General features: G+C 41.8%; 1 protein-coding gene across 1 annotated transcript in view; it reads right to left on the bottom strand.

Annotated features, from left to right (window-relative positions):
- PCSK2 (proprotein convertase subtilisin/kexin type 2) overlaps positions 1-14300 on the bottom strand; it is a 326775-nt gene that overhangs the window by 265746 nt on the left and 46729 nt on the right. The window contains exon 2 of the mRNA XM_049869771.1: positions 13663-13767. Coding sequence (XP_049725728.1) covers positions 13663-13767 — 105 coding nt within the window. The remainder of the gene's footprint in view (positions 1-13662; positions 13768-14300) is intronic.

Here is a 14300-nt window from a genome sequence, read left to right as displayed (position 1 = left end):
ATAATTAAAAAAAGAAAAAAACCCTATGTAGTACAGTTCTATTCCAACACATACGGGGTTGCTGTGAGTTGGACTTGAAAAAAAAACAAACGAGCAAAAAAAAAAAAAAAAAACTAGAGTCACTTTGACTTCTCTCTTTCTGTCAAATTCCACATCCAATCCAACAACAAATGCATCAGCAAATTTGAAGACTCTTCTTCATAATATATGGCAAATCTCACTTGTTTCTCACCACGTCTACCACTTCAACATGGGTGAAGCCAGCAGCCTTTCTTTTCCGGAATATTGTAATCACCTTGTACTGATCGTCCTGGTTTCCAGTTGTGCCCTCTCTACCCCACCTTATCTTTAAGTCTTACTCACCCAAAGTCAGAAAAATCCCATCTCAGTCAGAGTCATTCCAAAGTCCTTACCCTGGCCTCCATGGCCTCCATACTCTTTTTTCCTTGCTCCTCTCTTACCTCATCTCCTTTCTAAGAACTGAGGTCAAATGATAAAGAGCTGGATGCAGGATCCAGAGCAAGCAAGTGAGCTTTGCCAGAACATCCATATGTATATATGGATCCCATATATATGGAGCTCTGGTGGCGTAGTGGTTAAGAGCTTGGCTGCTAACCAAAAGGTTAGCAGTTCAAATCCACCAGACACTCCTTGGAAAACCTCTGAGGCAGTTCTGCTCTGTCCTGTAGGGTTGCTATGATTAGAAAACAATGACAACATATATTTTATTAGATGCGGGCCTCACCTCTGAGAAAACTTCCCTTACAACTGATTGGCTGATCACATCAGATCACGTCATGGAGGATGACTACATTGTTACATAACTGCCAAACTCATCATTGCATGACTGCTAAACCACTGAGAATCACGGCCCAGCCAAGTTGATATACAACCTTCGCCATCACACCTGGCTTCCAGGCCTTTGCCCTTGCTGGTTCCTCTGCCTGGAATGCCCTTTTTTAGATATACACTTGGTTACCATCCTTACCTCCTTCAGGTCTGTATTTAAATGTCACCTTACCATAGTAACCAACCTGGATACGCTATAAAATAGAAATACCCCTCTGGGCCTTGCCCTTGGCACTCCTTTTTGCCCACACTCTGCTTTGTTCCTCCTCATAACACCTTCACCACCAGTCATGCAACTGCTTTGTTCACCTGTTTGTTTCTCTCCTTCACCCTCACTGGTATATAAGCTTCATGGGAGGAGGACTTTGTTTTGTTCACTGCTGTGTTCCAGTACCAAGAACAGTGCCGCATCCTAGAGCTTGGGCTTAATAAATATATGTTTAATGTATAAATGGTTTCCTAGCAAGCAACTAGATAACGGAGTCACATTGTGAGTTTAATAAGCATATACAAAACACTCATTTTTAGAAAATAAAGGCATTTTAGATGTTTAAGCACATTCTAATTTGTATCTTAGAGGAAGAATGAGGAGGGAACCAGGTAAGGCATGTGTGGAGAGATTTGCTCTACAGACATCTAAGATTTTGCCTGGAAGTCCTAAGAGCTTGCCAGCTCACCATTTCACAATCTTCATCTCTTGAGTTTTAAAGATGATGCAGAGCCACTTTCGTTTCTCCAAATTGCTTTTCTCTACACTAGGGCTTGTTAGAATTCTCCCAAAGACAGCAAAAACTCCCCAAAGTTCTCTGGGCTTTCTGGAATCATGTCTCCCAGAGCTCCCTGCTTCTCTTTTAGTAAGCCTGGCAGCGGGATTAGTAGCGATCATTTAAAAATGTGCTTACGGCATCTAGGAAAAAGGCAGACTTAGTCATTAGCAGCTTTCCCGAAGCTGTAGTAAATAATTCTCTCCTCTTCCCGACAAAGAGTTAATTGTAGCGTGAGCAGCATCTCTCTGAGGCTGGAAGCCAGGCACATCTGCGATGCCCAGTGGAGGTACTGAAAGCCCTCCCTGCTGCAGGATAAAACCAGAGGATGACACAGAGGAGAGTTCCCCACAGGTTGGAACACCACTGACTGCATCCCCTGCTTCTTCTCCCACCTCCCCAACACATTTCTCCTCCCGACACTGCCAAGCCACTCTCAAAATGCAGGCCCTATGAAAGGTTAACACCTGCTGACCTTACCTCTTGACATGGTATCAAGAAGCGAATTTGCTACTAGGTATGAAGCTAACTGGAAACCCTGGTAGCATAGTGGTTAAGTGCTATAGCTGCTAACCAAAGGGTTGGCAGTTTGAATCCGCCAGGCGCTCCTTGGAAACTCTATGGGGCAGTTCTACTCTGTCCTATAGGGTCGCTATGAGTCGGAATTGACTTGATGGCACTGGGTTTTTTTTTTTTTTTTTTTTTTCCATATGAAGCTAATTCAGAATCCACTTCCCTTGGGTCTCTCTGCTTTACTGATTGGGCTCACAGCTTGTGAAATTCCTGTGCCCACAGACTCATGTTTTCCCCTCTGAGTTAAATGCTCACCCTGGAGGAGGGCACAGGGGGCTGCCTCGGGAGAGGTGCTGACCCTAGAAGAAAAGTCAAGGGTCCAGGGCTTTCTTAGGTGGGTCAAAGGTAACGGAGGAGAAAAAAGTAAATCTGTTTATTCCACACTAATTAAGATGTGTGTGGTAGGCAGAATTTTGACCCCCAGGTCTCTGCCACTCCTGTAGTCATGTTACATTATTTGGTAAAAGGACTGTGCAGATGTAATTAATGTAACTACAGATCTTCTAACTTTAAGTGAGGGGAGTTATTCTTGGATTAACCCCAGTAAAACTAATGAAAAAAATCATTGGGGGGAAAAATACAAAAAAACCGTTGCCATTCAGTTGACTTCAACTAATGGAGGCCCCAAGTGTTTCAGAGTAGAACTGTGCTCCACAGGGTTTTCAACGGCTGATTTTCTGAATAGATTGCTGGGCCTTTCTTCCAAGGTGCCTCTGGGTGGACTCAAACCTCCAACCTTTCAGTTAGTAGCTGAGTGCATTAACTGTTTGCATCACCCATTGACAAATATCAGTTGCTTTAATCCCAGCTCATGGTGATGTCATATGTGTCAGAGTAGAACTGTGCTCAACAGGGTCTTCAAGGCTGAGTTTTTGGAAGTAGATAGCCAGGCCTTTCTTCCAAGTTTCCTCTGAGAGGATTCAAACCTCCAACCTTTTGGTTAGCAGCCGAGCATGTTGTGGTTGTTGTTAGTTGCTATGAAGCCAATTCCAACTCATGGCCACTACAAATGTACGGAGTAGAACTGCCCCCCATAGATTTTTCAACGCTGCAACCTTTCAGAAGCAGGTCAGCAGGCCTTCCTTCTGTGGCATCTCTGAGAGGGCTTGAACTGCCAACCTTTCTGTTAGTAGTCCACTGCTTAACCATTTGTGCCACTCAGGGATTCCTCAAGCACATCAGAGCCTTTAAAAGCAGAAGAGGAAGTCAGAGGAATTTGAGCACAGAAGAATTTGCTGCGCTGTTGCTGGCTTGAATGGAGGGAGCCACGTGGGAAGAAATGCAGGCAGCTCCCAGAGCAGAACACAAACCCTGGCTGACGGCCAGCAAGGAAACAGGGACCTCAGTGCTACAAATGCAGGCATCTGAATTCTGCCAGGAACCTGAATGAGCTCTGATGTAGATTCTTCCTTAGAGTCTCCAGATAAGAGCCCAGCCAAGCCAATACCTTGATTTTCGCTCAGTGAGGCCCTAAGCAGAGAATCCAGCCACACTGTGGCTTCTAAGCTACAGAAACTGAGATAGTAAACTTGTGTTCTTGTAAACTGTTATGTTTGTGGTAATTAGTTATGCAGCTATAGAAAGTTACTCTACTATGCTAAATGCTCCATAAACTATTTGATTCTCCATTTGATCCTATGAGCTACTTCCTACCAATACCCCATTTTACAGACAAGAAAACAAAGTCCTTGAAGGTAGTTACTAATCTACCTAAGGTCACACAGCTAGCAAGGACCAAAGCTGGAACCACGTCACGGCTGACTCTAGGGCTATTTCCCCACACCAGGGTTTCTCAGTCTCAGCACTACTGACAACTTGGGCTGGATAATTCTCTTTTTGGGGCATGTCCCGTACCTTGAGGATGTTTAGCAGCATCTCTGGACTTTACTCACTAGATGCCAGTAGCACCCCCAATTATGACAACCAAAATGGTATCTACGTGCTGTCAAATGTCCCTTAGGGACTAAATAGCCCCCAGCTGAGGACCACTGTCCTACACAGTAAGCCTCATTGTATCCCTGGATCCAGGAGAAAATGCCGGTCATGGGCCTGAGAGTTAACTGGAGCTCTCTTTGCATCTCCGGAGGCACCACCATCAGCCTGAGCTCTGTCTAAGGACATTGCAGGGGCTCCTCTGACCTGTGCAACAAGCTAGAAATGTAAAAAATGAGATCAGATTGGGACCGATCAGGGGATGGTAGGGATGAGTAGATCAGAACCTTCTTCTCCTCAAAGGGATGATACCCAAAACCCATTGCCGTCGAGTCAATTCCAACCAATAGCAACCCTAAAGGGATGATAAGGTTTCCTTTGTTTCTGTGGGTGTGTTCTCAGATGCATCTAGGGCTGATCCATGGATGGACTTGATCTGAATCAAACGTGACTTTGCCTCCTCTTTCAGGAGACAAATAGATCTATGTGGGCATGTCAACAGTAGTGGACAGCATGGTGCGTCATCTAGATCTCCTTTTCAGAGCTGTCATATACATCCTCTATCTGCTAAGGATGGCTTAGAGTTTGTCTTTTACTGAGAGTTTCCTTTGCGGGTGGAGAAGCCTTGCCTAAGACTATACCTTCTTCCAGGGAATGTCCATAGGCAATAACTGGCCACTGTGCTTCTCTTGCCTCAAGTTGGGACAACTCTGAAGGTCCATTCCTGCTTCTGAGTTACCGGTAGGATTTACTGAAGTCTTATTGCCACCACATTCTAGATCAGCTTCTCTCAGTGCCTAATCCAGCATTCCTCACTTCCTTACACTCCCCAAGTAACCTCCTGCATGTAACTGCCTCCTCAAAGTCTGTTTCCAGGAAATCCACACTAAATACCACTTCGTTTTACTCTTTCATAGAGGAATCACATCTTGGGGCTTGAGTTCTAAACCATGTAAAATGGAAATTATGCATAGTTAAAATTAACTTTGAAATTTTCTTAGGAAGGTTAGATATATCTCAGTATATCACAAAGAGTGAAAAATTCCTTTTACATTGGAATCTGGTCCTATCCCTTTGGTCACACAGCAGGTGAAGAAGTTGGCTTGTGTTTGGGAAATATTTTGTGCCAAAAGTAAGATCTTTAATTGCTAGAGCCTCTCACCCAGAGAAGCAAGATTCTCTCCCTGTGAGAGTCACAAGAAAACTGAGACGGAATGCACGTTCTGCGGACTTGAGCAGAACGGTGAGTAGAACTATCCACCCTTAGCATCATTTCCCTCTCTTCTTATACTTTTTCATTTATAGTTGAGCTTGTTGAATCCACATATTACATAAACTTATTATGCAACTTCAAAGTACTTATTTTTTAGAGCCCAATTATTAAAGAATAAGAGAATCTTTTCAAATCACAAATTGATAAGCAATATCAATCCTCATCTAGCTTTTTATTAGAATCAGACTTAGTATTGAGAGGAGTCATGGGTATTATTTCCTTCCCATCAGTTATGCCGCTGTGATCTTAGGTTGCTGTTAGTTGCCATCGAGTTGGCTCTGGCTCGCGGCAACCTTGAGTACAGCAGAACGAAATGGTGCCTGGTCCCGCGCCATCTTCGCTATCATTGGTAAGCTCGAGTCCATCGTTTTAGCTATTGTGTCAACCCATTGCATTGAGGGTTTATCTTATTTTTCACTGACCTTCTACTTTACCAAACATATATACTTTTCTAGCAACTGATCTTTCCTGATCACTTATCCCTTCTGTGTCTATTTTGTCTCAATGGCAAAATTATACTTCAAAGCTTCAAGACAAAGGCCTGGATCAGTTTTTCCTCTGGGCTTTCATTGCTCTGTAGTTTTCTCTGTGTAGAGGAGAGGGGGAAATTAATTTATGGTATACAAATCAGTGATTCAGCAGCAAGACCCCTTACAAACTATGTGTGACTTTTGTTTGCTAAGTCACAAACTTTCTTGTCCTCATTGGTACGTTGAGGATCTCACAGTACCTAACTCACAGGGGATGAGTGTGGTTTCCTACAACGATGCATGTTAAAGACTGAGCCCGGCACTGCACTGTAGGGTTGTAGCAGTTGCTATTGGTGTCATTCGTATTTTCTCAGCCCACCTCTGAGTTCACCTGTGGCTGTTGATGGCTTCCTGCTCTAAGCACCTCCATCTTTGCCTCTCCATTTGAGGGCTTCTTCAGGCATCGGTAGGCTTCCTCAGCCTATGCAGGCCAGAGATGCTGGGTATTTAACATTCCAGTGAAATCAACAATGAGGAACAGAGGCAGTGGATTACTAACTCGGCAACCTTGTCCCTTGTGGGACAGCCATGAAGCACCACTACAATACCTCAGAGGGTCCCTGACAGCATTGAGTCCCAGTTGCCCACAATAGAAACCCACTAAAAGCTCTCAATTTGCTTTACTCACTTGCCTTTCTCACTTCACTCCTTCTCTTGTGCTTCCTGGAATCACCTCCCAAATGAATTACCCACTTCCAAGTCCTTGTCTTAGTTTTCAGAAACCCAAACTAAGACAGCAGCATTCAGCATGCATTGACTCTTTTTACAATTAGTTTCAAATGAAAAGAAGCATCTGACCCAAGAGGAAGCCTCTGAGAGATCCTTTCTATTCTCTTTTCTGACTCAGTGGTCTGGGTCCTGCCGAAACATTGTTAGCACACAAGTTGAAGAACTGCGCCCTTGGTTTCTCCTTACTGAAGTGCAGAGGATTGCTAACTCGCTGGCTGAACATTGAAGGATATGAGCCAAATGTCCTCCTAATAGATTTCACTGTGTACATATTCTCAAGCTTTTAATTTCATTTTTTGTAAAGCACCTTTCCCCTTGAAGCCTGAGACAGATGACATATTCTAAAAGTGAGTGCTTACTGTTCACAGATACTTGAGAATTGGAAATAGGTAGGTGTATGGGTGGGCTGTGGGGTAGGGTTTGGAGGGAGAAACCAGAGGAAGGGAGGAAGAAATTATATCTGCTTAATTTTATACTATTTTTGGAGTTGCTTGCCCCCTCAAGGTGGGCCAAGTGATTCCCTTTCGATAGGAATTTATGATAGAAAATTGAGCTATTTACAAAACAGAAAAGATTGAGGTCATGAAGGGGCCACAAGGTCCAGATGATATTGAGACAACTATCAGATGGGGAGATGCAATGTTGGGCATAGAGCTCGGTCTTGCCCACTTGCCACCGATCAATTTTTTTTTTTTTAATTTTAAACATTTCATATACCTCTGACTCTTATTCTCTCCCTTACTACCAAGCCTCAACATAGCTTTATTCTAGCCCCATAACATCTCATTTTTCTTTATTACTGTTTTGACAAAACATGCCAGGGGCACCCACGAACACTTATGAGCCCAGACAAGAGTCTTTTGTGGAAATTGTGCTAATATTTATCTCTAAAGCTCCAAGAGTTAAAGGAATTTCACTCTACTTTCAAACTCCACCAATGACTGGCGCTATACTGGCACAACTTTCTTTGTGGCACACTCGGCTGGGAACTTTGCTACTATGATCATGTATACCAAACAATTCTTTCTCCAAGAGGGTCCCAATTCCCAATTGGTTATTCCATTGTCAAACCACAAAACCTAAATCCAGATTGGAAAATAAGCCCACCATTGTTGGAGACCCTAGTTGCTATTTTGAGCCTTTCACAAACTCACATGTGACTCAGGCACACTCAAACCTCTTTGTTTCTCCATTTCAGGATAGAATAACACCAGTTGGTCCAATTCACTCTACAAGAAAATGAGAATATAAAGAAATGCCCTCTGGAGTAAAAGTTCTATAAAAATACCAGATATTATTATTACTATGGTATTTGCGATAATATCAATAATAAATTTACCATGTCTATATTAGGACTGCCTAGCAGCAGAACATTATCTATATACTGACGAAGATGAGCCCCTCAGGTTGGAAGGCACTCAAAAGACGACTGAGGAAGAGCTGCCTTCTCAAAGTAGAGTTGACCTTAATGATGTGGATGGAGCCAAGCTTTTAGGACCTTCATTTGCTGATGTGGCACAACTCAAAATGAAAAAAATGGCTTCACACACCCATTAATAATTAGAAAATTGGAAGTTGTCAAAAATGAAATGAAATACAAAAAAATTGATATCCTAGGCATTAGTGAGCTAACTCATTGAACATTAATGACTGAAGAACAGACAAGTTATGGAATGACATCAAGGACATCATACATGAAGAAAGCAAAAGTCACTAAAAAGACAGAAAACAAACAAAAGACCAAAATGGATATCAGAAGAGACTCTGAAACTTGCTCTTGAACTTAGAGCAGCTAAAGCAAAAGGAAGAAATGATGAAGTAAAAGAGCTGAACAGAAGATTTCAAAGGGCAGCTTGAGAAGATGAAGTATTATAATAACATGTGTGAAGACCTGGAGATAGAAATCCAAAAGGAAAGAATATGCTGAGCATTTCTCAAGCTGAAAGAACTAAAGAAAAGAATTCAACCCTCAAGTTGCAATACTGAAGGATTCTATAGGCAAAATATTAAACAATGCAGGAAGCATCAAAAGATGGAAGGGATACACAGAGTCACGGTACCAAAAAGAATTGCTGTTCAACCACTTCGGAGGTAGCATATGATCAAGAACTGATGATACTGAAGGAAGAGATTCAAGCCGCACTGAAGGCATTGTCGAAAAACAAGGCTCCAGGAATTGATGGAATACCAACTGAGATCTTCCAACATATGGATGCAGCACTGGAAGTGCTCACTCCTCTATGCCAAGAAATTTGGAAGACAGCTACCAGGCCAACCAACTGGAAGAGATCCATATTTATACCCATTCTAAAGAAAGGTGATCCAACACAATGTGGAAATTATCAAATAATATCATTAATATTACACACAAGTGAAATTTTGCTGAAGATAATTAAAAGATGGTTTCAACAGTACATCAACAGGGAACTACCAGAAATGCAAATCGAATTCAGAAGAGGACGTGGAACAAGGGATACCATTGCTGATGTCAGATGGATCATGGCTGAAAGCAGAAAATACCAGAGAGATGTTTACCTGTGTTTTATTGGCTATGCGAAGACATCCTACTGTGTGAATCATAACAAATTATGAATAACATTGCAAAGAATGGGAATTTCAGAAGACTTAATTGTGCTCACGAGGAATCCGTACTTAGACAAAGAGGCAGTTGTTCAAACAGAACAAGGGGATACTGCATGGTTTAAAGTCAAGAAAGGTGTGCATCAGGGTTGTATCCTTTCACTACTCTTATTCAATTTGTATGCTGGGCAAATAATCAGAGAAGCTGGACTACGTGAAGAAGAACGTGGCATCAGGATTGGAGGATGATTCATTAACAACCTGAGATATGCAGATGACACACCCTTCTTTGCTGAAAGTGAAGAAGACTTGAAGCACTTACTGATGAAGATCAAAACTACAGCCTTCAGTGTGAATTACACTTTAACATAAAGAAAACAAAATCCTCACAACTGGACCAATAAGCAACATCATGATAGAAGGAGAAAAGTTTGAAGTTGTCTAGGATTTCATTTTACTTGGATCCACAATCAACACCTATGGAAGCAGCAGTCAAAAAACCAAAAGACACGTTGCATTGAGCAGATGCGCTGCAAAAGACCTCTTCAAAGTGTTAAAAAGCAAAGATGTTAATGAGCAAGAGGCAGTTGTTTGAACAGAACACTGGGATACTGCGTAGTTTAAAATCAGAAAATGTGTGCATCAGGATTGTATCCTTCACCATATTTATTCTATCTGTATACTGAGCAAATAATCCAAAAAGCAGGACTATGAGGACTATGGTGCACCTGACCCAAACCATGGTATTTTCAATAGCCTCATATGCGTGTGAAAGCTGGACAACGAATAAGGGGAACGAAGAAGAATTGATGTCTTTAAGCTATGGCGTTGGCGAAGAATATTGAATATAACATGGACCGCCAGAAGAATGAACAGATCTGCCTTGGAAGAAGTACAGACAGAATACTTCTTAGAAAAGAGGATGGGGAGACTTTATCTCATGTACTTTGGACATGTTATTAGGAGGACTAAAGAAACTAGTCCCTGGAAAAGGACACAATGTTTGATAAAGTAGAGGATCAGGGAAAAAGAGGAAGACCCTCAGTGAGATGAATTGACACAGTGGCTGAAATGGTGGGCTCAAGCATTGCAACGATTTCGAGGATGGCACAGAACTGGGCACTGTTTTGTTCTGTTATACATGGCGTCACAATGGGTCAGAACCAACTCAATGGCACCTAACAACAAACAACAACAACAACAGGCTGCTGTAAGAAAATACCACAAACTGGACAGCTTAAAACAGAAATTCATTCTCTCAGCTTTTGGAGGCCAGAAATCTAAAATCAAAATGCTGGCAAGGCCATACTTCCTTTGAAGGCTTTAGGGAAAGAGTCCTTCCTTGCCTATTCTAGTTTTTAATGGTTCCAGGTGTTTCCTTGGATTGTGGTAACATAACTCCAATCTCTGCCTCATTCTTTACGTGGCTGTCTTTCCTCTGTACCTCTGTCTCTATGTTTCTTCTCTTCATTTTATAGGGACACCAGTCATATTGGATTAAGGCCCACTCTAATTGGACCGACTTGCAAAAACAGGTCAGATTTTTAAAAAATTACTTGAGGGATAATTGTAATGGTCTAGTAAAATTGCTTACGAAAGAAACGTTTATAGTATTGAATCTACTGTAAGTTCTCTCAAAAAATCAAGGTTATTTTTAATTAAGTTATTCGGCTTCCATACAACTCATGTGTGCTGCTCACAAAACAATGTGGGTTCTTTATGTTTTTGAATGCATCTTATTTCAGCACTCTATATATTTCAGAGTTGGAGCCCTGGTGGCACATTTGCTAAGAGCTTGGCTGCTAACCAAACGGTCCGCAGTTCAAATCTGCCGGCCACTTTTTGGAAACCCTATGGGGCAGTTCCACTCTGTCTGATAGGGTCACTATGAGTCAGAACTGACTCGACAGCAATGGGTTATGTACTTCAGATATGCAAGTATGGTTTAATAGAACTGTGGAGCAGATATTGTCTTAAACAGGTATATTCTCCAGCAACTTTTCAAGTACTTGTAGAATTTATGGGGTTTTGATACGTAGGCTGCGGACCACAATTAGGTTTGCTTTAAGATTTGTTGATGCTGTTCTAGTGAAAGTTTCTCAAATCCCACAGAGGTTTGGGCAGGGAATATTTGTTCTTGACACTGATACTGAGAAGGCGTTTTTAGATTTATGATTTAATCTCAGTTTTGATTTATTTATTACATGTTTAAATTATTTTAGCTACCAAAAGCTTTCCAAACGCAGTCCTTGCTTTGGTGGCAGTACCCTGATGGTGAATATTAACAAGAACACAGTCTATTGGACTTTAGAAATTAAAAACTGATTCTTCATGGGATCCTTAGCAATAAGACTTGAAAGTAGTGAAATACTGATCAGGTTTTCTTTACTCACAGTTAAGACTGTATCTAAAGGAGGAGATAGAAAGAAGGCTGTACTTCTGTTTCTTAATGGATGCACCTTCTAGAATAAGGATAAAAATATAAGATGAAAAGGACAATACTATTTTATGGATTAAAACACTGAGGGAAATTTATTAATCACCCATTCAATCCACAATCATTTATCGAGCATCCACTATGTACTTAGAACTGCACTATGCAATGATATTACAGAAATAAACAAGACACAATTTTTGCTTTTTAGCATTTAAATGATGTTACTGAACATTTTGCTAATCCTTTTAGGAGAAGGAAATGGAAAAGAAAGAGAACACTTTTAAAGCAGTCTATATCAGAATCTATGTTCTTAGCTATTTCCAGGCACATTGATGAACAAAGATAAACATAGTAAAAGTAGCACTTTATTGACTGGATAAAAAGCACCTAGTGGTCCCCAAGAATCTCTCTCAACCAAACAATGGCTTTAGTTTCACTTTTCCTTAGTTCTCTTTCACAACTCAAGTCTCTTAAGTATCTCTTTCCTATAGCCCCTCGTTTCTCTTTGAGTGCTCTTTCGGTAATGCCTTTAACCATGGAAGAGAAGAAATCAATGAAACTTTTAAGCAAATACATAAATAAAAGGGAAGCGATTGACCATATAGGGCAAGACCATGGTGACAGAGATGAAGGAAAACAAGTGTCACAGTGCACCAGAGTGGTCTTTGGCTACTGGGTTCACAGATGAGACAGAGTATCTCTGTTCAGTTGGATGCCCAAGGATATTCCTCATAAAATTAAACTGGAACAAACTGGGTCAAGACTTTTTATCACGCACAAAAAGAGCTTCTCCCTTAGGTAGTGGTGCCAGTCTCTGCAAAAGAGCCTTCAAGAATGCTTGCACTGGCTGGCAGCACAAGCAGCTTGGCTTTTATTGGGAGAGCAAAGACAAAGTGGTTTCTCAGAATAGAAATTTCACTCCTGGGAATGTTGGTATCTTTGGGTTGAGGAGTTATAGGAAAATTGCATGTGGCTTGTCAGTTGGTGGTCTGCTGGGGAGTCTGTTTCATCTGCATTCCTAATTGAAGCTCGAAATTAAACCCAATCAAAATGTTCACATGAAAAGCCCCACAGGAACAAGTTTCCAGATTCTATCAGCTTAAAAGATGTCTCATGCGTAAATCCCCAGCTCAAACATCTGACCCTCTTTACATCAGTTTTTCTCCAGGAGTCTTGTTGGTTATGCTATCTTTGATATATAGAGATCAACTTGCCTGCATTATTACTTTGCCCTTAGTGAGTTGAATCAGAGAAATTAGAATCTCCCCAACTGGGTGGGTTTGTAGGTATATGGGGGATAATAGGAAAAAATGGAAGAGGGAGGATTCTATGATGACAAAATTCATATTCTGAAAAACAAGGAGTGGAAATACTTGGAGAGAAGCAGCTTTGGGGTGAAAAAGATAAAAAATGGTTAGGGGAAAGTTGAATTTGAGTTGCCAGGTGGAGTAGGAAATGGGATCTGGAGTCCAAAATCAGCACAAGAAAATACAGCATGGAAGGACAAGCTGAGAAAGTCCCACAATCATAGCCGTGCACAGACATTGAGAAGCTTATTGATTGCTCTGAGTGATCACTGACTGGCCCATTCATATTCCTGTTCACAATAAGGGCCTGGCAACCTCATCAGAGCTTGTGAATTCACCAGTAGCGTTCTTCCAAATAATGACTCATTAAACTTCTTATTGTTTTCCCATTTATGACAGGTCAAGACATGTTCCTAAGCAACCAGAAGTTTTCACACATTAACCCGGCAGTAGACGGCCAGTAACGGGGTGATATCCCTGTTTCCTCTTCCTTCAGCCTATAAGAAGCCTGAGGTTATTTATTACGTACAAAATTGAGGAGCAGAGAGCCCCTGGTACTACTGTTTCAAAGATCGACTTGGCCTATCACAATCCACTAAGTGCCGATGCTTCAAAATTTCCTAAGTATCCACTCTACACCTCCATTAGTGGGCTCAGATATGGGAAGCAGATTTCGAGGGAAACTCACCCTGGGATCTCTCTCCAGCTGTTGTTTGTGGTGCAGGCTGCGTCTCCTCTTGGCCTTTGCGAGACCATTGTGATAAAAGTGGTACAGGCCCTCAGCAAAGGGGAGCTGTGGAGACAGAGTAAAACAGATACCAGGCGTGGTTAGCTTCTAGGGATAGCCCTTGGACAGAGGCACCAAAGTTGGGGATGCACGCAGAGGTTCGATGGGGTGTGAATGTATGTGAGAAAACCACTGGCAAACCTCTTATCAGATTTGGCCCACTCTTTATATTTATATCTCTGTATTCCTGCCTTCCTCCTTGTCTTTACTTATGCTGTGGCTGTTCTTCTCTTTCCCAAATACCTTCTATTATTTCCTCCACTTATCTAGTTTCCACTCATCCTTCAATCCCTTCTCCTCCTCTATGGGGCCTTGTATCTACTCTCATGTCCACACAAAGTTCTCCATTCTCCTCTCTTGGACTAGTGTTTACACTGGTTGCTCCAAAGTTGCTTTGCAACGTCGTCCTGTCTTCACAGCTCCATTTCTGTCCTGTGCCTTGGACTTTCTCTGTGACCCCTTGGTGCCTTTTAACTTGCTGGGCACAGCACAGTCATCTAAATCTAGTAAGTACGTGTTGGATAACTGGCCAGGTTTAT

The sequence above is a fragment of the Elephas maximus genome, chromosome 25 (assembly GCF_024166365.1).
Source record: "Elephas maximus indicus isolate mEleMax1 chromosome 25, mEleMax1 primary haplotype, whole genome shotgun sequence".
In the NCBI taxonomy this organism is placed as follows: domain Eukaryota; kingdom Metazoa; phylum Chordata; class Mammalia; order Proboscidea; family Elephantidae; genus Elephas; species Elephas maximus.
The sequence above is the reverse complement of the archived record's forward strand: the minus strand, read 5'-3'. Positions and strand labels throughout refer to the sequence as shown.